This window comes from Drosophila yakuba, chromosome 4, assembly GCF_016746365.2.
Source record: "Drosophila yakuba strain Tai18E2 chromosome 4, Prin_Dyak_Tai18E2_2.1, whole genome shotgun sequence".
In the NCBI taxonomy this organism is placed as follows: domain Eukaryota; kingdom Metazoa; phylum Arthropoda; class Insecta; order Diptera; family Drosophilidae; genus Drosophila; species Drosophila yakuba.
The window spans coordinates 199,006-223,920 of record NC_052531.2 but is presented as its reverse complement, the minus strand read 5'-3'; the positions used below and the strand labels follow the sequence as shown (position 1 = coordinate 223,920).

The window sequence follows — 24,915 nt, the reverse complement described above, 5'->3', positions numbered from 1 at the left end:
TTTACAAGATCTTTTTTGAACTTAATCCTATCAATTCCCAAACTAAAGCGAATGTCTGCAGGAAAAGAGTTAAATAAGCGCAAGGCCCTTAAGATGGGTTCATTTCGCGAATAAATGATGAAATGTGACCAAGGTGCGAAGAGTTCTTAGTACAATATTTATATTATGCGCGGACGAACGCATAGAGCAGGTATGGACGAGATAACAGTGGCTGAGATATGATAGACGGGGATCAGATATATGCAGGGAAATACTTGGTATTTAGCCTAGCAAAGCCAAGTATTTCATAAGCCTACGGAAGAATATAATTCATGTGCGCAGAAAACTGGAATTTTCTATCAAAATAAACTCCCAGGTACAAAATCTGATCTAACGAGGACAACGCTTCATTATTTGTGGAGTAAGGAAAAGCAATTGTCGCCGAGCATTTATTGCATTTTTATATTTAAAGGAGGTTTCATTTTAGTGATCCATTTGCAAATTCTGTCTAAATAAGCCTGAATCAAGAAACTGTCACTAATAGTGTTATCTGTCATATAGATTTAGCTTTTATATTATATTATACTCTATTTATTACATGCTATTCAATTGTGCTTGACACACCTTATCTGGTTACTTAATTCCACTGTAATCTCTTTACAGGGAGTTTAAAGAAACTATAGGATTTAAATATTTTAATATGAAATCATTTAATTAAATTTGGCCATGCTGATTATTCCATGGGTAAAACACCTTTATTCCATGGAATTATACGCTAATAAAGTCACAAATATTTTCCTACGTTGTTACTGCGATACTATCGGAATCTTTAACTAAAGCGTATTAGTGCGTATACCGTGTAAGAGAAATAATCAATTACATCGACTTCGGGACAAGATATAAGCATATATATCGTTGTTACCGATTATTGATCGAATTAATATCCACCATTTTGTAGTTGTGTGTTTCATATAGTGAAAAGTCGAGACGTCATAATAAACTGAATTGTTTCTATCAATGATTTCACAAAATGAGTTTATAGTGGACATTTTTTAGGAGTGGTTTTATTACCTATGGCCTATTTAAACATATATTAAATCCAAATGTATACCCAAAGTATATAAACATATATTACTAATGTGTACACATCTAAATACATGTACGTATTCTATTTAATCTTTAATGAAAAAGCGAATATGTTGTATTGGGCTAGTTCATAAATACATTTTATTGTGAATTATGGTATTATAAATAACAGTATATTTATACGTATTTAACTTTATATTACATCGTGTGTGTATATGTGTACACATATTAGGACTGAGTTAAATTAAAGGTATATAAATTCAGATGGAACAGAATATAGCGATGATTATTTGTAATTTTTACTAATGTGAATTGGATACAGTTTGTTTTCTAACTTATATTGATATACATTGATTAGACAGTTTCGACTTAAATCATGGATTTCTGGGGCATTCTCGATTTTTTTCCATCCAATGTATTAGATGCACATCTGCCTAGTATCTGTTTATAAAAACTATAAATGAACGTTTCTAGAAGCAGAATGGAAGAACATATGATTATATACCCAAAATAATTCGTACCGTAAATAAATAAACGGTGCTTATAGAAGTTTTTATGTTAATCTTAAACTAAATTACCTTTGTTTTATTATTTTATATATTTAATTATTTTTTAAGATGGCTAGAAATGAAGAAAAAAGGAATGTGCCCTCTTTTGATTATATTATAAATGAGTAAATAATAAAATTGTCATATTTATTTGTAAAAGATTTTTAATATATTAAAATAATGTTAAATATTTTTGTAGTAAATATTTTGTAGTCTTGATCGAATTGCTATCAATAATCCTGTACCTTTATGGATATCTATGATTGGGGTATTTCCACAAACTCAACGCTTTTCAGATCACAACACTTTATTTAAATAAATAAATTAAATTCAAAAATTCTTATCATTTTCTTAAATACCAACGCTAAGGTTCGCGCCTGCTTCTTACAAAAATCTTGTCGCAAGTGAACCCGCAAGATAGGACATGGGCATCTCAGAAAAAGGCTCTGCTTATCCAGATATCCATTATTTTTCTTACTGTTTCCTTTCTTTGTATTTAACTAACACGAGTTATGGTCATTACCGACTATGCAAATCATTACTTAAAGCAGGTTTTTAGGATTTACAATAAAATAAAACCATATTTACACCCGTTACACGTAGAGTAAAAGGGTATTAAATATATTATTATATGTCGAATAGTACGCAACAGGTAGAAGGAAGCGTTTCTGATCATATAAGTATAAATATATTATGTCGATCTGGCAATGTCCTTCTGTCTATCCGTCCGTTAGAAAGTAGAGATTTCAGGAACTGTAAAAACTAGTATGTTAAGTTAAGGTTTGGCATGCAGATTCCAGAGACATAGCCTGAGACAATACCTGAACTAAATAAATTTGATTTAAATTCCTATCGATATACTAAAAAGAATGTTGAACTTTCTCGTAAGGACTTATGTACACTAGCTGAGAAACGGGCATCTGATTTTTGATAATCGACAGTGAGCGAAGGTTTTTATGCCTTTCGGCTGGAATAATACTTAATTTTGTTGAAATTACTTATTTTTCTTACGTCGTTTAAGCTAACAATCATCACCTTTTTATTACTTTAAATTTTAAGGAGAAATCGTGCACGAGAGCCAGTTTGTAAAGAACATTAGCGAAGCAGCTGGTTCTGCTGGCGTAGAAGCCGTCTTTGTAAAATTTTTGAGCAGTGATGATTGTCGAACTGCAGAAACAGCCCTTGTTCTCAAGCAACTTTATTAAAGTTGTATATGTTGTATATGTATTCTTCATCAGGACTACTTGCAGAGTCGATCTGGCCACGTCCGTCTGTCATTCCGTGCTTATGAACGGAAGATCTCGGGAACTATACCTAAAAACAGATTCCAGTGTTTTAAGAAACGATTTAATACTAACTCCTTAATATAAATTTAAAAATATTAGTCACTGCAAAATAGGTTTTTTTAACCAACAATTGTAATAAACAACATAAATATATAAATACTGTTTACCTAATACTTATTTATCTTTAATTAGGTTATCACAAACTGCAACGGTTTTACTGGGTGTAACAAACGGCATCCACTATCGAGCTAAAGGCCTAATTAGCTTAGCCACCGATACAGTCACCGATTCACAATATAAAATACGATATCATGCCTGAAACGTACCATAGCTTTCGAATAAATGTGAAAAAGAAGAGTTTATCCGCATCGGGTAAGGGATACGCATATATAACTGTGCCCATAACCTTAAAAAGATTTTTACCTTTTTTTAAGGCAACAAACATGATTATAACAAGGAAATTAATAGAAACTTAAAGGAAAATCGTATTAAAATCTCAACCACCAATACAAGCGCTATATCAGTATTAAAAAACGATGTAATTGCGCCAGCTGCTATACTGATTTGTGCTCATAAAGCGTTTACTAAATGTAATTCCAACATCACGCGGTTAAAGGCTAGATATTTGGGCTCCATATTTATCTCGATATTGTCCCCTAAAATGCGTTTACGTCAACGTTATGTCAATTTTTTATTTATACTTTTAATTGCCATTCACCATATTACCTTGACGAAGTCAATATTTTTGGAGGACGGAAGTTCAACGGGCAACAGAACCATTTCACAAGAAAGGTCTAATGGAAATCACAACTTCGGCAACAGCACTGGAATCAACATGATTTCCGGGACCTCATCTATAGTGCAAAAGGATTATTTGGAAAAATTAAATAATATTGAGCGTAGTGTCGCAGCTGTTCTCATAAAAGTAGCATATGGTACAACCTCAACCACAAAGCGAAGCATACCAGACACAAGTTATTCATTAGGTCTAACTACTGTAGCCACACCGTTTTTAACAACACAGAGGTAAGTCGTTGAAACGTTTGGTAAACCCTATCACTTGGTGATTATTGTCTCGCTCCGATTGATAACGTAAAATGGGTAGAATTTTAAACGCCTAAAAATGTCTCTATGTATAGAATGGATATTGTTGTTAATTTGGTTCTCGTGAAGTTAAAGGCGATACTGCATCAAACGAAAAAATCCCTAACGCGGTCAGAAACAAGTTGCTAAAGTATTTACTTGTTCTGTTTATTTGTTTTTTACATCGTTAAGAAGTGTATTGATATTGATTGATATGCCAAAAATTACTTGGCCCCGCAATCAGTCCAAAACTGGCATGCTTAAATCTATGGAAATTTGTTATACCCTGTTATAGCTGCCATAGGAATAAAAAAAATATATGAAAAACAAGAGAGAACGCTATAGTCGAGTTCCCCGACTATCTGATACCCGTTACTCAGCTAGTGGAAGGGAGAAGGAGAGTCTTAAACACAGTTTTTGGCGGTTTGTAGGGGTTATAGTGGGCGTGGCAGAAAGTTTTTTGGCAAATCGATAGAATTTTACAAGACTAATAAAAAAATGAAAACATATCAAAACATTTTTCAAAAGTGTGGGCGTAGCAGTTTTGGGCGGTTTGTGGGCGTTAAGTGGGCGTGGCAAAAAGTTTTTTGACAAATCGATAGAAATTTACAAGACCAATACAAAAATGAAAAAATATCAAAACATTTTTCAAAAGTGTGGGCGTGGCAGTTTTGGGCGGTTTGTGGGCGTTAGAGTGGGCGTGGCAACATGAATCGACAAACTTCCGCTGCGTCTATGTCTCTGGAGTCTGTATGCTTAATCTCAACTTTCTAGCTTTTGTAGTTCATGAGATCACAGCGTTCATACGGACGGAAAGACAGACGGACAGACGGACATGGTCATATCGACTCGGCTATTGGTCCTGATCAAGAATATATATATTTTATATGGTCGGAAACCCTTCACAATTACCCTTGGTAATTGCAGACAAGTTTTTTCATTGCGTCGAAAGATCGACACAACGACTAAAAGAAGTTTGCGAAATGTTGTTCAATGATTTTACAACAAAAAAATAAAGTAATTTAAAGTTATTATTTTCTAGAAACCAAATCATTCTAAGAGTTTTAGTCTAAGTCTTTCGTTACCGTGTCGATTGATAACGTCGATTGTCACTTTTGAAAAAATGTTTCATATTTACATATCAAACATACATATATGTTAGTCCTGTAAATTTCTTTCGATGAGTAATGGGTATCAGATAGTCGGGGAACTCGACTATAGCGTTCTCTCTGTTTATTATTAGTATTGCCAATTTTTTCGATATGCCAAAACAGTTTTTCCCATATAACGCCCACAAACCACCCAAAACTGTCACCCTCTCACTTTTAAAATTGTTGTTTGTTTTCTTTGTCATAGCGATAAACAAAAACAACGTTGAAAATTCTTGTTTGCACTCCCAGCTGAGTAACAAAATAATAAATTAAATTAACAATAAATCATTTAACTAAATATTATTTTCTAATAAAATGCTACATACATATGTATATTTTGGCAAATTTGCAATGCTTTAGAGTAAGAGCCTACTATATTATATTCAGACTCTCTGCCGCTCTTAAAACGATTGATACTAACCTTTTAGCACCAAAAAAGATCTTAAATATGTGTACCTATTACTAAATTGAAAAGTATGTAACAGGTAGATGAAAGCATTTCCGACCCTACAATTCTATCTATCTAGCCATGTCCTTTGCAAATTTAGAAACAACTATATAAAAAATACTTAAAATTATTTTCTGTATTTATTTTTAGATATCACTCGTCACATCATCAACAACATGGTGTCGGTGGTCGTCCGAAAAATTATGAACTAGACTTGGAAAGGGACCATGCGTTGCCAACATCCGCGCCCAACGCTGACATACTAAAAAGTAATAACAATCCGACATACCCAAATCCAAACCGCCACCATTCACATGATAGGGATCGTCACAGGAACGTCGTACAGCATACTTCCACGCCAATACCATTGAGTAAGTACGATCGGATTATTTCTAATTATTTTATTCTTTAATGTGATGTCTTTGTAGTTCCCAACCTTTTAAAAAAAATAAATGGAGCCCAACCACCAACAATACCAATGTATCCTGGTGATATTCCATCGTATTCTCCGCCTTCTCGGGCCTTTTTTACACCTCCTCTTCCACCAGAATATCAAAACCCATTTGCGGACAAACCAACTTTACGTGGTACCAATAACGAGGGTCTACTTGCCGTGAATAGGCGTCCTATCCCACCGCCTAGTTTGATGCCCAGCCAGGACCGAATACCAATTCGACCACCAGACCTAGGAAGCAATAGTAACGATGCCGTTGTCAATAAAATGACGGACTTAAATTACGCCCCGCTTGGCATGGATGCAAAACCACGGCTCGAAACAAATTTCCCCCATGGAATAGTGTCGGACACATCCATAACAGAACGAAAAAGCTTAAAAGCTTTAAATACACCAGCACGAACTAGTGGAGAAGAATTTTTAAACGAAAAGGCAAGTAGCGCAAAAGGACAGGAGTCCTATGAACCGGATGCCATTGGTCCAAATAAAAGACAGGAAGTTTTACCTAACATTAGACGTATTCTGGGATCAAACGGAATGAATGGCGACATACCAGAGGTTTTGTTGAAGCAGGTAACTCAGCGACCCATCATTACAATGCGGCACCCTCCCTCTTCCCCAATTGTTCTGATCGAAAAGTCTACAACAAACGGGGAAAATATAGATCCTGATGTACCTTCCGTGGTTAGTCCTAATATTAATCATAGCAAGTACCAGCCTGGTCAGTTGGAGTATTATGAGAATACTAATCAGACTGCAGGGACAACGCCATCAGCAGCTGCTGCTATAGGAGATGTATCGGCCACTTCATTTTCATACGCCACCACAAATGCGGGTCAGCCCGGACATACAGGAAAGACAACTAATGGTTTACGGGAGCTTGGTACGAGCACAGCTGACCACAATTCTGTTGGGGCAGCTGCAGCTGCTGCAGTACACACAACTTGGACATGGGCCTGGAATATTCACATCTATCTGTCAGTTGTACTCTTTACTATTTTATCTGTATATTCGCTTTACAAACTGCTAACTTATAACAAGCTTACTCATTTGTTCGCACAGGCATATTTTGTGTGCGTTAATCTGATACTGATAATGATATGCATATTGAGAATATCTTTCCTTTGTTTTGATGCATACAATGTTCATGGGAGCTTTAATTTATTTACTTCAGAGCTCTTGCTTAATCTACCCTCCACATTTTTAACAGTTGCTTTCTCTGTTCTTATATTGTTCCTTTTCCTTAAGGCCCTAAACCACAAAAATAATAGATACTCTGCTTTGATAAGACCACTGACAGTTGTTGTGGGCGGCGGAGTTCACGTTGTACTTTGCATTACATTACATTACGTTGAATCCTATACCTTAAAAAATCATCACTTATATTTTCAACAACAGCAGCAACAACAGTACTTTCGTCGGCAGCAACTTTATAACCAACAAGGCCAATCTACTGGTACAATGCCTCCATCGGCAATTTCGCCACCACCGCCCCGGGTATTGACTTTAATATGTCAGATAATTTACATTTTTATATGCCTTAGCCTGGGGCTACTATATCTTTACTTATACCGCATTTTGAAACGCATTCTACGCAGCAAATCTCAGAACTATATACATGGTTATCAAAATTTGTCTTACGCTATCCACATTACGATTGCCACAGCTCTTTTGTTTGTACTACTGGCAGCCCTTCAGATATTCGGAGCTATATATATTTCATCTCGTCAAACCAGTATTGTCGATGTTGACTGGCTGCAATGGGGATATCAGTTCTCTCTGCGTCTCATAGAGATAGCTATAATTACGTTAATATCCTGGGTAGTTGGACTAAAGACAAGTGTCGGCCACGATTCTTTGAGCGCTGTTGCTGGCGATGTTCGAATGATTGGTTCTGGCGTGAGTGCTTATGGCCAAGATGGTGGTACACCTAACAATGCCATTAGAGAAAAACATGTTGGAAACGGCACAGGCACACACAACTCAAATGTGACAAATTTTTTTCTTCCGTGTACATCAAGCTCAAGTCAGGAGCATTTTGAAACTGACTACCCAGCTATTTGCAATGCAAATACAAATCTTCATACATACACAATGCGGACAGGAAAACTTATTTATGATGACAGTTACGCTCTGAATTCTATGGGACCAACAACAGCTGCAACTTCAAACGGTCGTCCCTGTGAATATCAGCTACAGGAGCCTATGTACCAAAGGCCATATGATACGGGGTCAATTGGAAGTACTTTAAATGGTCAAGCTTCCCAAAACTACAACCAACAACATCAATTGCATCAAATGCGTTTCCAAGAGCACCCGACGTATATGAGTACAGACTATATGACAGATGCTGTTCCTGATCATTACGAAAATCCAAATTTCAGTTTGCACAGTACCGCCATTGCAACAACTGAACAAAATCGAAGAGATATTTACGAACAAAATGGAGTTTGTTCTAACTCAAGTTCTGGGACTTCGCAGCAGCAATCCGAATTGTTGCAAAACAATTGTTATTCTGAACCACTAGAGCAGGAAAACAAGCGATATGAATTTAACATCTTTGAGCGACCGGTGTTTAAGGAAAAATCAGTTCACAGTGTTCAGTCAAATAGTGAGTGTATTCAAGACCGACAAAAAAATTCAAATGGACGCGAAAAAAAGATTAACGGTGCACTTGAACGGCATTTCTTTGAAAGCAAGACTCATGAGCGCCGAAGTTCCAATTCAGCTAATTCGTGCTCTTCATCAAATGGGGGAGGTGGAGGACGATATGCAAGTTTTAATTCATTTGAACGCGGATATTTCAACGGCGTTTGCAAAAGTGGTACTCTAAGTAGTATAGCCAATGGTGGTGCTTTAGGTCGAACCCTAGAGTCACCAATGGCTTCTGCTGAAACGCCACGAATAGTCGCCAATGGAGCGCAGACGTTAGGAATACCAGATAAAGATAGACTACGGTACTACCATAGAACAAGTGCACGTAATTCGAACTTAAGGTCATTGGAAACTGGAACTGAACTGTTTAAAAGTAAGCCCATAAGGGAGAACCATCTACAAAAGCTACCTTATGATCACAATTCCGAGGAGGAAGACGATGAAGAAGACGACATTACATCGGGAAATAATGTAGAGTGTACAAACTTGATAAACAACGATCACGGTTCTATTATTCCTGCTGAAGATACGGCATCTAATTCTATATCTATCAATGGAAAAACATCATCACTTGTCGGTGCAGCAGCAACTAAAAATTCAAGTTCTCACGCACAATTCCATATTCCAAATAATGAAAATCAACGTTTAGAGTTATGCACGACTTCATCAGCTTCGGTGGCGTCTGCATCTTCAAATTCATGCACGACATCCAGTGCTTCCGATAGCATGCTTGTAGCAGACCAAGGCTTTGTACGATTTAGGCCTATTGACGATCAAAATACTGTTCAAGACGGAAGCAATATAGGTACCGAAAGGACTGCTCTTTCATCTCTTCGTCTTAAAAGTTGCAGTGCGACTGTAAATGGCATCGATTGCTAAGATTCTTTACTTCCCAGATACATAGCTTTGCATGTCATAACAATAACTATCTTGTTTTTATAACTCACTATCAATCAAGCGCGGTTTTGATTGTCGTTTTATGCCAATAAGTAGTAAAATAGACACTTTCAACTATCTTCAAACTTGTGATATATATATATAACAAAACAAAATTTATTCTATATATATGCGAATTTTCAATATACCAACCTATCATTCGGTAAATAATTATTTAATGCTTACTTTAAAATTTAATTTAACATTTATTTTTAAAAAGTTAAATGCTTAACAGCCTACACACTAAAAAGCTTATGGTTTTCCCATTATATTTATGTTTTTTATTCAAAATCCATATCGTAAATCAATTATCTTTCATAAATGTATATTTCGTCCGCAACCATTTATTATTTACCTAGTAAATATGTATATAATAATTAAAAATACTTAATAAATATGTCACAGCATTTCTCCGTGTAAACAAATAATAATAATAATTTCACATACTGATTATTTTCATTTATATTTAAAGTATTCGTTGCGATTAATAAAGAAAAATAAAATGAAAATTTAAATCTTAGATGTATTTTCGCGAAGCCTTTTTGTACAATGAAAATAAATAATTCTGTGCGCATATGTATGGGATAATAACAAAAACGGGAAAAAATCCAATTTTGTCACGTAACACTAAAATTCAAGATCATAAAAGGATTATTTGTTTTCATATGAACTAAGAATTTTTAAAAGGTGGACATATATAATATTGCAATCTAAGTTTTTAAGCCTTACAGTAGTAAATTCATATTTATTGGCTTTCCAAAATTAAAAGATTTGCTTAAGAATATACATATATATATATATATATATATATATATATATATTCGTTTGACATAAGTAAGAAGCCTGTTACAATTAAACGTTAATTACATAGTACTGATTAGTTAAGGCTATTGCATTTTCTATTGTTAAAATCTTCCAAAATAAATGGATTCATAAAAATAATTATAATTAATCATACAATTGTAAGATTATAATTTTACTATTTACTGCAGCACCGTCAAACTGTCATGTTAGGAAGCCATACATAAAATATTAATATTAAAGATAAACTGTAAATATTTTTATATCTATATGTAATATTAATTTTTCTTAATATTAATAAAATGATAAGTATTTACGAACAATATTTCCGAATTATAATTATACATAAACTTTGTACACATTAAAAAAGACGCAACATGTATGCATGTTCTTGAATGTAATTACCTTAAATAAGCTAGCCAAGCAAAAATAAATATTAAATACAGCATTTACATAACTTGCATTATCATTTAGTAGAAAAGTATGGAATTATAAGTACATAAGTAATTATTTAATTGTTTATTATTATTTTAGGTTAACTTACCTTTATGGATATTTTGACCAGTATTATGCAGGAAAGTGAGTTGGAATAAACCTAATCGGATGATCGTGTAATTTTTGTATAATTTCATTTCAGCTTAAGCAAAAAAAACGTTATCAAATATTCATAGCTAGGCATACATATATATAGCTCATATATCAAAACATTCAGAGAGATTGAGATAGTGAGAATAATTAGCTTAATTGTTTTTCATTACTGTGAATAGAAGAAACAAAAGAGTAAATTATCATGGTGCATTTATAAAAAAAAACACTATGGTTGGTTGATATTAAATCTTTTGTATATTTAAGGTGTGTGATCCTGAGTATTTATACCGTCAATCAAAGAGTAAATGGGCATACTAAAAATGTTAAAGAGTATATAAATGGTAGAGGTAAGCTTTTCTAACCTCGAAAGTATATACATACATATGTATATTCTTGATTGAAATAACTAGGCAAGTAAATTTGATCATGTCAGTCGTTATTTATTTAATTAGTTGTCTATTTCTCTCAATACATTCATAAATGTTCATCAGCTTCAGAATGCAATTATTCATTTGAAAATGAATTTATATTTACTCTCGCTCGCTTTCTGTGTCATAACGAGATGCTCGAAACTAACTTCTTAAATTAATTCTTTTGTTTGAAAACGTGGGCCGATACGTTCCTACTGCCCTAGTGAAAATCACAAGGATTAATAGAATGTGCAATGCAGATGGATTTATGCACGTAAGAAGGCGACTTTTGTCCATATAGATGTCGCCCGAAAAAAAAATTCGAAAGTCCGCCTTCAATACTCGTATGTGAAAAACTATTTCACTATTGCACGGACAAAATAAATCAATGGAATGCTGACAAAGTGTCGACTCCAAATATTTAAAACAAACATTTGTCTGAGGAGCATTGAGAATTCAAGGAATTCGCTAAAATGGAATTCATGAGTTTTTTTTTAAAATGACCAACCCTTGCACAGCCGAAAGATCCTCAGTGCACACTTTGAAAGCAATTGTCATGGTGAAATGGAATTTCACTTTGTCGTGCATCGAATTCCAAAGTTTCTGCAATCAAAACCTGAGCTATTGCGCCAAGTTGCTGCCAATAATAAGTACACCGTCAACCCAAAAGCGGATGAAACCGCCAATAGCAATAACGATGATTCGAATAGTGACACAGATTAAATATAATTCACAGGAAATTCTGTTTATAATCCATTATATGCACTTAAATATTCGTTTTAATTAAAAAAAAAATAAAAAACAAGAGAGAACGCTATAGTCGAGTTTCCCGACTATCTGATACCCGTTACTCAGCTATTGAAAGTGCGAAGGAGAGACTTCAACACTGACAGTTTTTGACAGTTTGTGGGCGTTAAATTGGGCGTGGCAAAAAGCTTTTTGGCACATCAATAGAAATTTACAAGACTAATACAAAAGTGAAAAAATATCAGAACATTTTTTAAAAGTGTGGGCGTGGGAGCTTTGGGCGGCTTGTGGACGTTAGAGTGGGCGTGGCAAAAAGTGTTTTGGCCAATCGATAGAAAGACTAAGACAACAATGAAAAAATATTATAACATTTTGCAAAAGTGTGGACGTGGCATTTTGGGCGGTTTGAGGGTGATAGAGTGAGCGTGGCAACATGAGTCAACAAACATGCTCTGCGTCTATGTCTATGGAGTCTGTATGCTTAATCTCAAGCTACTAGCTTTAGTAGTTCCTGAGATCTCTACGTTCATACGGACGGACAGACAGACATGGTCATATCGACTCGTCTATTGATGCTGACCAAGAATATATATACTTTATATGGTCGGAAACGCTTCCTTCTGCCTGTTACATACATTTCAACGAATCTAAACTGTCACGCCCACACACTTTAGAATATTTGTTTAATATATATATTTAATTTTATATGTTATTTTTATTTTACCAATATCTAATTATTTGCCTGAAAATGTTGAATTTTCTCGTTTGCACTTCGTATCTGATAGGCGGGGGACCAGACTATAGGGTTCTTTCTTGTTTCCTTTTAAAATATTAATTTTAATTTTTTAAAAGTAATTAAAAACAGCCCCGTATTTGAAATTTTACCGTTCCATAATAGTTCCTCAGCATGCGACGCTATCTTCACACATCGAAATATATACACTTAATAAGCTTCTTTTATATATGCATAATCTGAAACTACGAAACTTGCATTTCGCAACTTATGACTTGTCGATCAATTACGTTTAATATACCAATTATTTAACTATCGTTTAAACGTGTTAAAATGTTGTGGACAATCATTTGGACAATTAATGTCAAGACGTACATATGTTTGTATGTACTTATAATAAGAAGTACGGCTGTTTCATTTAGTTTTCCACCCTATCTTGCCGTTTAATGTATCTTAAATGGTACAAAACGCTCAAAGCAGCAAACATACTTAGTGTGCACGTACATATTGATATGTACATATTTCTACTTAAAACAAAAAGCTTTAAGCTCTTGTAAAGTTCGGTCATAATATTAGATTCTTTACGGGTTTATGTATTAGTATGAATTGTTAATCAGCATGGCCTTAAAGCAGATATGCAACTGAACTGCAACGGAATTTGTCCAACAAAATGTGCTAGTAGATGTCTGTATGTATATATTTTTATTGATCTTTAGGGAAACAATATTGATTCACGAAATCCAATTCTGCATTATACTTATATGTACAAATTTTCTGTATACTTGTGCATAAAGTACACATATACATACGTACATATAAAATAAAAAATTTTGGAAAGAATTAAATTTCACTACCTGCTGCAGTATTTTTTATAAAAATTAATTGGCAACAAATAAATTTAAATATCTTAAATTATATCCATTATTCCTTTGCTCCTAACAACGATAACTGCTTCAATCGTATGCGCTTTGTTATCTCTGTAGATCTCGACCGTTAGATAGGCTAGTCAAAAGAACTGCAAATTCATTAATTGACAGTGCATTATATCGGCCTGCGTGCTGTTCAGATGGTACTTTGAACCACTGAAACGACTAATTAGGATTGTGTAAAACGGCTCTTAATTTTTCGGTACTTCATCTGCTCGATGTGGTTGGTTGTACTGATACAACATGCGTTTATTTTCTGTTCCTCATTCGCAGAAATTTCGAATTGTTATTCATCAATTTATTGCTACAATTGGGCATGAATCTTAAACGTTCCTCCTCATTCTGAATAATTTTTCAGCTTCAAATGATGTACACATATGATGTACATATATGTATATATGTACTCCTGTTTCTTTCGGAAGTAGGAACTCGGGCTTATATTGGCACAAATTCTGAAATAAATAAAAACGATTGTATATTTCTCACATGTCAGCTCTGTAACATCCATTAGAGCTCAAAGATCAATCTCAAAAAATTGGAAAACAAAAAGAAATCAAAACGATAATTAAACCCGTTACTCGTATATTAAAAGGGTATACTTGATTCGATGAAATGTATAAAAAAAAGTATAAAAGTAAGTATAAAATAGCCGGGTCAACAAAAAGAAGATAAAAGAAAAGAGAATGCGAGTCGAGTTCCCCGAGTTTGTGGGCGTTAGAGTGGGCGTGGCAATATAAGCTGTATGCTTAATCTCAACTTTCCAGCTTTAATAGTTCCTGAGATCTCGACGGACGGACAGACAGACGGACATGGCCAGATCGACTCGGGTATTGATCATGATCAAAAATATATGTATATACTTTATATGGTCGGAAACGCTTCTTTCTGCCTGTTACATACATTTCAAGGAATCTAGTATACCCTTTTACTCTACCTGTAACGGGTATAACAATATATTTATATACATATGTAAGTGGCGCATATAATTATTAAAATATGCGTTAAAGTAGACACGTCTGATGCCTGAATTATGTCAGCTAGCTCAACTAACAGCGTTCATACGGACGGATCGACGAAACGACGGCTAGATCGACGAAATGCTTTATTAATTTTTTTTCTTTATATATTCCAGTAGTAGAGAGTTTTACTATTCGAAAACTAACAAATACCAATATATTTCTTGACAATTTTAAAGGATTTAATTTAGTTAATATTTTAGTTTTTTAGTTAATCTTTTGCAATTTTGTAATCCGACTAATGAAATTTTACGGATGTAATAAATAATAGAGGAATAGCAAGATTGTTTATACTAATATGTGTGAATTCCGTGGAGTTTGATATCTCAAGGACTCCAATGAAAAACAAATCAATATGACCATTTTTGAAAAATCACTAAAACGTACAAATAAAGCATACGTAAGTTTGCTGAGATCAATTTTTTATAAATATCGACAAAATAAGAAAGGAACAAAAACTGTCATTTTGAAATAAACCATTTTTTTCTGATCTAATCCTTTATTCCAAAGCGATGAATATATAAACTGAGCTCTTTGCACACCATACTCTCAGTTCTCATCGTCACTACGTGGACTGCCGTCCACGGTGGTATTGTTTGGAAAATATTAATTGTTATGGACTCAGCTCTTAGTTACAGTCAATAAAACGATAACGTAGTTTCAAAGTCCTCTTCCGCTTACTTATCATTATTCTTTGTACATTAGTTGTTTTATTTTAGCAGTGTTGGTTTGAATTAATCAGTAAGTTATCATAGGTGCTTTATTTTACATGTTTTGACTTATTAGAAAAATATTTGTTCAAAGACATTTCATTAAATTTATTAACATATTTTTCTTTTTAAAAAGTTTTAATTATTTTCATTTCCTCTTATTGTGCTATAAGAATTTATTTGTTATATACTTGTTATACCTTCGAAAGGAAAATTCTACGGCAATCCATATACATTTATAAATAGAGAATTGTAAAATTACTGTTTCCAATTCTTAATTATTTTCTTTGCTTGTAATGTAATCTGTACTGCGCGAAATATAATTTTCTGGTTTGACTTCTAATTCATCTTCCACCATTTCCGGATTTGTCCAAGCACAATTGAAAATTCCACTTCCTGATACTGATTTGCTTCCTGGCTTTAATAAGTCTGTTTGGTACCTTTCAACTTTTGTGTGGATTAAACACTTCGTCCGGCAAATGTAATCTTCTTGTCATCGGGCATCTCGTAAGAATTCCTTTGCGTGATCTTAAATGCCAGATTTTGATAAATACATTACATTCTTAGTACTTTTCTGGTAGGCTTAATTAGACTCCTTAAAATGTATGTAACTGTATGCTCCCAATTCTCAAACGCGTCTCTTAGAGTGTAACATTTGGTATGTTGTAAATGATTCATATCGAATCGGATCGGACAAATATGAAAAAAATATAATAATTAAAAATCGTTGTTTCGTTTTCAGTGCTTGTGTACAGTACTTATAAAAATCGGAATTTGTTAAATATACTATAGGATTGATCGATAACTTAGTGAAAAATATATACAATATCGATAACTTAGATAAATAAATATATAAATAATGGAAACATTACGGAAATATATAATAGGTTGTATAATATATATATATAATATTATATATATATATATATATTGTATTTTAAATATATATATATATAATATTATATATATATTATAGTATTCATTATATTATGATATATAATATTATATTATGTTATGATATATATAATATTATAATACATAAAATATTATATATTTTGTTATGTTTTATTTTTTATTTCTTTGTACACTTTTACTTTACATTATATTTAAAAACATTTCTTAGCCAATAATTGCCGCAAATAATTTATTTTTTTTATTTTCTTGTGACGGTACAAGGTGCAATATGCATGACTTTAATACTTATCTAATCCGTTTAAACCATTTTAGATTAAAAGGTCTATTATGTGTCGTTTAGTTTTTATTTAATAGTTGGCCTAGCTATGTATAAAAAAATATTCGCCCATAAGAATTTTTTGAATATTTATTAAATTGCTTACATTAATAAATTTTTAACATATAAAAAAAATACATTTTTTTAATTATGCTATGACGGGTATTTTAAGAAATCCGGAATGGCAACAAGTGGTTCTTATCAAAGGTTTTGGAAACTTATCAATTTCTACGTGTTTCTATTAAGAATATGAATTTAAAAGCCTGATTAACTAGTTTAATATAAGAGCGTGCCGAATACGGACCGTATTTTTGTTACCTCCTATAATATTGAAGTGTTGTTTTTTGATTTAAATTAAGCAAAAGAAATTACAGCTTACATTTTTATATTTACGAGCTAGTTTGTGTAATAAGTAAGTTGCATATTCAAATCTATGCAAAAAACAAAAGCTGTTTCCCCCATAATTTGATTTTTGGTACTTCATAATTTTATTGCCAATTTTTTGATATACCAAACATCAAAATTGAAAAAAAAAACAGTTACATTTTTCTACAGTATTACGAAAACATATTTTTTTTTATTAAAATATGATTATTTTCTTTCTTAGCTTTGTCTAATTTAATATATTTTTTTATTATTTTTCAGACCAATTTTCCATAAACTGTTTTGACCAACGATATATCCAAACGTCAAAGAAAAAAAAAACTTTCTACAATGAGTGTTTTATCGAAATATGTTGACCGGATTGCAGAAAAATTTGAACATAATGGGTTTACAAAAAACGTTTTTAGCTATGCTATTGTAACTAGTGCTATACTAGCACTTACCATTAAGGTTACCATTCCTTACGTTAAAAACGTGCACACTACGTCTAGTGTAGGGGCCCAAAAAGGAAAAACTAATGGCAAACTTTCACCAACGAAAAGAGATAGCGCTGAAGAGGATTTCCAGCTTGCAGAGGCCGAAAAGTTATTGGTTGCCCAGCAGCTTAAAAAAAAAACTACAAATAATTTTGTTGAGCCTGGACTAAATAAGGAGTTTTTAAAACATTTAAAAATGTTGGCAAAAATAATGATTCCCCAGGCCATCTGCTATGAAACAGGATTACTAAGCATTCATACTTTTTGCTTAATTTCTCGAACGTTTCTTAGTATTTATGTTGCCGCATTGGAGGGTGCTCTTGTTAAATTTATAGTTCGAAAAGATATTAAGCAATTTGCCCTAGTGTTGCTCAAATGGTTCGGAATTGCTATTCCTGCTACGTTTGTTAATTCCATGATACGGTTTCTCGAAAGTAAACTGTCTCTGGCGTTCCGGTAAATACAACATTTGACTACTTAAGATAACGTAAAGATTAGATTTTTAATTTAGAACTCGGCTTGTGCGTCACTCATATCGGCTCTATTTTAAAAACCAAAACTACTACAGAGTATCAAATTTGGATGGACGCATTGAAAACGCGGATCACAGGTAATTTTAAAATTTCAAAAGCTATAAAACATTTAATAAGGTTATTTCTCTTATAGACTTACGGAAGATATTTCTGTGTTCGCAAGTTCTATAGCTCATTTGTATAGTAGCCTGACTAAACCATGCTTCGATCTGATGCTAATTGGCTTGGCACTAATGAGGTCGTCTAGAAAAATGAAAGCTAACATAATAACTGGTTAATTTGTTTATTTTGTTTATGTTATATGCATATCTGACTACTTTTTTCCAATATTCAGGACCAGCTTTATCAATCGGTGTTATTGCCCTAACAGCCCATATATTAAGAATAGTTTCACCGAAGTTTGGACAGCTGGTATCGGAAGAGGCAAATAGATATGGGTATCTAAGACACATACATTCGCGCATAATAACAAATGCGGAAGAAATTGCCTTTTACGGAGGTCATAAGGTGAGTTTACCTTTCTCTAGACCCTAGAACAAAGATTAAATTGTTTATGTACATGCAAATGTAAAAGTTCATAACTGACCTCCTACATAAAATAATAGTCCGATAATTACTATGGCAGTTAGATGATATAGTTATACCAAAGACATTAGAATAACAAGATGCGTAACGCCATACGATTTTTTTGCACGCGATTTTTTCGTGGTGGCTTTTCAAGTGGCTCCAGGCTCTCTTGAAATTTTGTTCGAAAGCCAGTGAGCGGAGAGCTCTAGAGCCAGCAGCTCTCTTGTACACATACAGCGACAGCTGACCACTGTATTGGTGCACACGTATGCACATGCATTGTAAAAATGACAAAATATGCCCTTCATTTTAGAAGATCTTAGACTTTAAATCTATATTATTTTTTATAAATTGCCACCACTTAAAAACTCTAGTTTTGCATTGCCTTAACATAACAATTATTTAAATTCAACATAGAAATAATAATAGCACAATCTATGTACCTAATAATGCATAATAATTTTCAAATATGATTTTATATTAGAACAGTTTTCATTAGAGTATTCAGCGTGCGACGTGTGAAAAATATAAGACGTCAATGATTCTTCGGTGCTTATGTCCGCACTTCGTGGGGATTTATTTTTATTCTATTTTTAGATTTAGCTACAGATAGAAGCGTTAACGTCCTTATAAAGTAAATATTTTTTTGATTGCTATCACTAGAGTCCTTCAATAAATATGGCTAACCCATTAACCGAGACGTTAGAGAGTCGCGAGTAATTCGATATAAGTATTTCCCAATTTATATATGTACTTGAAAAGAAATAATAGGCGCACTAAAATATTTTCTTTTTAATGAAAGGTCATTTTAGTAAATTTCCAAGGCAAAAGATACTTTCAACTCAGCGTAAAAAACGCGCGGCTTCAAGCGCAGTATGGCGGGCATTCCCTTACTTTGAAATGATTTTAAATTAATGCATAATGATTAATTCTTTTTCATAAAGATTAAATGAAGTAAAATTGAATGATTATTTTGAACAAAAAGTGCACATATTTTAGCTAGCTGATCCTTTGGATAAAAAATTGACAAAATAAAAAAAATAAAATTTTTTTTTTAATTTATTAATTTTTTGTTTTTAAAACATTAAATATATACCATACTCGCATTTTCAGAGAAAACAAATGAAATTTGTATATACTTGTTACATACTTTTCGACGAACAAAGTGTACTTGTTTACACTTAGAGTAACATTCATAACATTTCTAACAAGTTTTGATGTTGCCACTAGGCCTATTAACTTTTAGCTTTGAAACAAAAGGCTTCAAAGCTAGGCTTGCGTAGATATACATACTTGGATATGAAAAACACTTGAAAAGGTTCTTCCGAATATTGTTGAAGCAGAGACTTGTATATATACAAATATACATACATATGTTAATCAATTTTTCATTTGTATATTTTAGGTGGAGATGCAGCAGCTTCGGCAGGCATACAACCGCCTTGTAAATCAAATGACTACAATTTTTAACCAAAAACTTTGGTTTATAATGCTTGAACAATTTTTTATGAAATATGTTTGGTCGGGTACTGGAATGATTATGGTATCACTTCCGATTTTGACAGGAAGTGACGTAGGACTTGAAACCGTTCGCAACACGGTCATTACGGAATCGCGAGTTAGCGAACGCACTCAATATTTAACAACTGCCAGAAATTTACTAATTTCCGCAGCAGATGCTATTGAGCGATTAATGTCCTCTTACAAAGAAATCGTGTCGCTTGCTGGCTACACATTTAGGGTGGCTGGTATGATGGATGTGTTTGAGGAAACTGCCGTTGGAGTTTATTGCAAGACAAGTGTAATGGAATTAAATCTGTCGAACGGTATTATTGAGTTTCGTAATGGCAAACCAATAGCAAAGGGTCGGATAATCTATTCAGATGATCCCGAAAATATGTCAATAAGCCTTCGTGCAGTGCCAGTGGTGACACCCAACTGTGATATAGTTGTACCAAAACTTACATTGTGCATAGAACCTGGTGTGCATTTGTTAATAACTGGTCCGAATGGATGCGGAAAATCGAGCTTGTTTAGAATACTAAGTGGACTCTGGCCAATATACGCAGGGGAATTGCATATACCAAGGCCTGTGAAAGACGTTCCATGTATGTTTTACATTCCACAACGTCCATACATGTCAATCGGGAGCCTATGCGATCAAATTATATACCCTGACACGCGGGAAGATATGAAACGCAAGCATATAACTGAGAACGAGCTAAGATCCATTTTGAAAATGGTCAGTCTGGAGCACATTGCTCAACGGTAAATAATATTTAGTTAATTATATAAAAGGGCAAGGAACGTTTAATTCCATCTTTATTTTCAGGGATAGCTTCGACGTTGTTCGTGATTGGAAGGATATATTATCCGGTGGCGAAAAACAACGTATGGCGATAGCTCGCTTGTTTTACCATAAGTATGAATGAATTTATTTTCTTTACTTATTCGTTTCAGGTTATGTAATATGGTATCGTTATTTTATGTAACAGGTTGGAGGAATCGTTTTCGACCTATTAAGTATTGTAGCCGAGTAGACATGGCCATCTGTCCGTTGACCCGTCTGTCCTTATTAAAGTAGGGATCCCAGAAAATATTGCATATAGAAAGTTAAGACGCAGCATAAGTTTCAGAATATTGCCACACCCACTATAATTCGCACAAAGCGCTCCTACTACTACTGCATTTCAATGAGACCAATCATAATATCTGTTGAAAATTACATTTTTTAACAAAGTTGTAGTATATTTTGCTATAGGTTTTTCTGTATTATATTTCGTTGTAGGTTTTTCTGTTAGTTACACCAGCTGCCCGTTTCTAACATTATCTGCATAGCTCAACCTTATTTAAAAGTCTGTTTTTTTTAGCAGCTATTTAGGTGAAATAGTCGTTCGATGCTTATTAAATTAAATCCAAAATTATATATTGTCGAAAAACCATCTTCTAACGAATCAAAACATTTCTTAATTTAAAACAACGAAGGTAGGTTTGACAAAAATTAAATATAATATGATATAAAAAATGGCAATAGGAAGAAGATTGCAAGGTTTCATCCAGTTTAATTCAACTAAGACAGTAGTTTGCATAGCAGCGGACGGAAATACGGACACAGTTGATATTTAAAAAGTATATATACACATTATATGGGTTCAAATGTCTCTTTCACAGTTGAAATCATCTATTTGCAAGGGTAATAAAAGAATAAAAATTAGATCCGTTTTTGAGGGCTTTTTAAAAAATCTTTCATTAGGATTTAATTGCTAAGTATCATTAGCCCTTAGCTTTTGAGATCATATTTAGACAGACAAACTAATGGACAGACGAACATGGAAACGAAGCGCTCTCAGCAAGTATTTCCTTTTACTCTACGATAGACGGAAAGAAAAATAAAAAAAAAACAAGAGAGAACGCTATACCCTAGTTCCACGACTATCTAATACCCATTACTCAGCTAGTGGATTGCGAAGGAGAAATTTCCACACTGACAGTTTTTGACGGTTTGTGGGCGTTAGAGTGGGCGTGACGAAAAGTTTTTTCTGCAAATCGAAAAAAAATGTTACAAGACTAATGAAAAAATATCAAAACATTTTTCAAACCTGTGGGCGTGGCAAAGAGTATTTTTTTGGAAATCGATATGAATCGACTAACTTTCGCTGTGTCTATGTTATTGGAGTGTGCCTGCTGAATCTCAACTTTCTAGCTTTTATAGTTCCTAAGATCTCGACGTTCATACGGACGGACAGACAAGCGGACACACGGACGGACAGACATGGCCAAATTGACTCAGCTATTGATTCTGATCAAGAATATATAGACTTTATATGGTCGAAACCGCGTTCGTTCGACTTTTCAACGAATCTAGTATGCCCTTTTACTCTACGAGTAACAGGTATAATGAATAAATGGTAAAATGCGTAGCTTTATAAGATCTGAACTTTTGAGGTTTCCTGCTTCTATGTTTCTTAGGCAGTTCTTTCCAAAGTAAAAAATAATTTAAGGTTAACCAACCATTTGGTTATAAGTTGGAAAAAACTCCATTTAAAACAAAATTTTTCCCGTTAGACCGCGGTATGCCCTTCTAGATGAATGCACGAGTGCGGTATCTATAGATGTTGAAAGCTCGATTTATGAAATTGCTAAAGGAATGGGAATTACTTTGTTAACCATAACCCACAGGCCTACTTTATGGTAAGATGACTCCATATTATAAAAAGTTTCCTAAATTTAATCAAATTTGTACTATTTTAGGAAATATCACACCCATATTTTGGAGTTTGACGGCCTGGGAAACTGGCAGTTTAGAAAAATGGATGGAGATGAAGAACAAAAGGATCAATTTCTATCGTAGTACCTTCTAAATGCTTAACTCGTCTCGGCTAATCGGAGCTTATATACCATAGCGGTTTCCAAAAATCGTACTCATCAAGATCGTAGGCACAACAGTAAAGGAATACAGTCTTCCGATGTATAAGCGTCAGACCTTCAAAATCCTAATTACATTTACGTCCATATAATAATTTAAACTCCTTTTATTTTGTACTTTTAAAAATTATTTCAATTGAACAACGACGGGTATATATGTTTGAATACAGCCGGACAGAGTAGGGGTGGCTGATAAGAAAACATGGTTATATAAAAAAATATCAATATCAATCGTATGGATAAAAAACAGGATTGTGTCACACCCCTTTTCCATTCTCGACTTTATAACGTCATAACGTTTTTTGTAATTACAGTTAATTGAAGTAAAAGGTATATTTAAAAAATCTTGTTTGTGTCGCTGCGTATTTTAGTTTAGTTGAAATCTATCGAGATGAGGAACTATTAGGATGCATCGGTCCATAAATGGTGGGTCCCATAAGTGAATTTGATTATCGACTTAGATAAACGTTGGCTACATAAACTTATCGTTGGAGTGTTCCGCATAGTGTAGATCTGAAAACACACCCAAAAAAATAATCAGGCATGCTCCGGTAATCGAATTCGTAAGAATTTTACGATTTCGATTTAATTGGTGCTCCGGTTTTCGAAATTGTACGAATATTTCGATTGGTAAAACGGGCACTTTTGTCTGGCCAAAATGAAAAGAAAATGCCTTTTTATACTAGATTCGTTTCCGACCATATATAGTATATATGTATATTCTTGATCAGGACCAATAGCCGAGTCGATCTGGCCATGTCCGTCTGTCCGTCCGTATGAACGTCGAGATCTCAGGAACTACAAAAGCTAGAAAGTTGAGTGTTCTGTCAGTCGAGTTCCTCGACTATCCGAAACCCGTTACTTAGCTAGCGAAAGTGCGAATGAGAGTCGGACAGACGGACATGGCCCGATCGACTGGGGTATTGATTCTGATCAAGAACGTATATACTTTATATGGTCGGAAATGCTTCCTTCTGCCTGTTACATACTTTTCAACGAATCTAGTATACCCTTTTACTCTACGAGTAACAGGTATAAATATTGTGAAAACCAGAGCAGCTAAAAACAAAATCGTAAGATTTGGCCCAAATCGAATTCGAAAAAAAATACGATTACCGGAGCATGCCTGAATATATATATATATAGGCAACAACGTAAAAAATGCCCTTTATATTTGCAATTGCTTGTTTTGAAGCCAGGAGAAGTCAAAAAGTGGAGAGCTTGAGAAACTCTAGAGCTGGTGTCAGTTTTTACAGTTTTAATTCCGATGTTCGCAATTACTTTTTTACTGCACTTTGACCATTTAAGTAATTAAATTATATAGCATTATTTCAAAACAACATGGTTGGCCCTCCTAAATAAAATTAAATTAAATTAAATAATAAATTCTTTATATTTTATAAGTATTTTTATCTGCCTTTTTCGTTTCATCAACAGTAAAGCAACCTTCGCGATAGCTTTTGGCGACGTACTTATCGACCCCTTCCCAAATCATAAATTGTTGTTGCCGACAGCAACATTTTGTTTGTCAAATATGAGGTGTGGTCAAAAATTATTTTCTTATAAAATAACTAAGTAGCGGAATGATTTTGTGGCGATGAGAAATATACATCAATAGACCACTGAGTAAACTATTTTTTTCCCTTAGGAGGTTAGGTTAGGTTAGGTCGGAAGGCCCTCACGGGGCCGCATGGATCTTATCGCCGCTTGACTGTCTACGAACAAGTTGACCGCTTCATGTG

General features: G+C 33.8%; 2 protein-coding genes and 1 long non-coding RNA gene across 4 annotated transcripts; 2 read left to right on the top strand and 1 right to left on the bottom strand.

The window, feature by feature from the left end:
• The first annotated feature begins 929 nt into the window (after window positions 1-929).
• LOC6523706 lies at window positions 930-17,482 on the top strand. Its single transcript, XM_002099547.4, has 6 exons — window positions 930-1,138; window positions 3,092-3,271; window positions 3,334-3,925; window positions 5,732-5,952; window positions 6,010-11,362; window positions 17,434-17,482. Exons 2-5 carry the CDS (start codon window positions 3,211-3,213, stop codon window positions 9,567-9,569), a joined length of 4,434 nt encoding a protein of 1,477 aa, XP_002099583.1. The 5' UTR covers window positions 930-1,138; window positions 3,092-3,210; the 3' UTR covers window positions 9,570-11,362; window positions 17,434-17,482.
• On the bottom strand, window positions 1,179-13,186 carry LOC120322156. Of its 2 annotated transcripts, none has more exons than XR_005561956.1 (3): window positions 12,897-13,037; window positions 10,972-11,184; window positions 1,179-2,927 (listed from the first exon to the last, which is right to left on the bottom strand). It is a non-coding gene; the product is annotated as an uncharacterized LOC120322156 (long non-coding RNA). The 2 variants fall into 2 exon arrangements; XR_005561957.1 differs by lacking the exon at window positions 1,179-2,927 and adding an exon at window positions 13,058-13,186 and having other exon boundaries at window positions 10,352-11,184; window positions 12,897-12,992.
• Window positions 17,482-23,268, top strand: LOC6523705 (ATP-binding cassette sub-family D member). Its single transcript, XM_039377143.2, has 8 exons — window positions 17,482-18,104; window positions 18,160-18,258; window positions 18,315-18,454; window positions 18,516-18,688; window positions 20,154-21,016; window positions 21,081-21,170; window positions 22,814-22,939; window positions 23,000-23,268. Exons 1-8 carry the CDS (start codon window positions 17,503-17,505, stop codon window positions 23,097-23,099), a joined length of 2,193 nt encoding a protein of 730 aa, XP_039233077.1. The 5' UTR covers window positions 17,482-17,502; the 3' UTR covers window positions 23,100-23,268.
• Window positions 23,269-24,915: the final 1,647 nt, after the last annotated feature.

What these genes read in the sequence shown, in the direction of transcription:
- LOC6523706 (XM_002099547.4), top strand. Translation starts at nt 3,211, where the DNA reads ATGCCTGAAACGTACCATAGCTTTCGAATAAATGTGAAAAAGAAGAGT. An exon ending in GAAGAGTTTATCCGCATCGG is followed by an intron (nt 3,272 to 3,333) that starts GTAAGGGATACG and finishes CCTTTTTTTAAG; the next exon opens with GCAACAAACATGATTATAAC. An exon ending in TTCCACGCCAATACCATTGA is followed by an intron (nt 5,953 to 6,009) that starts GTAAGTACGATC and finishes ATGTCTTTGTAG; the next exon opens with TTCCCAACCTTTTAAAAAAA.
- LOC6523705 (XM_039377143.2), top strand. Translation starts at nt 17,503, where the DNA reads ATGAGTGTTTTATCGAAATATGTTGACCGGATTGCAGAAAAATTTGAA. An exon ending in CCTTTTACGGAGGTCATAAG is followed by an intron (nt 18,689 to 20,153) that starts GTGAGTTTACCT and finishes TGTATATTTTAG; the next exon opens with GTGGAGATGCAGCAGCTTCG. An exon ending in GCTCGCTTGTTTTACCATAA is followed by an intron (nt 21,171 to 22,813) that starts GTATGAATGAAT and finishes TTTTCCCGTTAG; the next exon opens with ACCGCGGTATGCCCTTCTAG.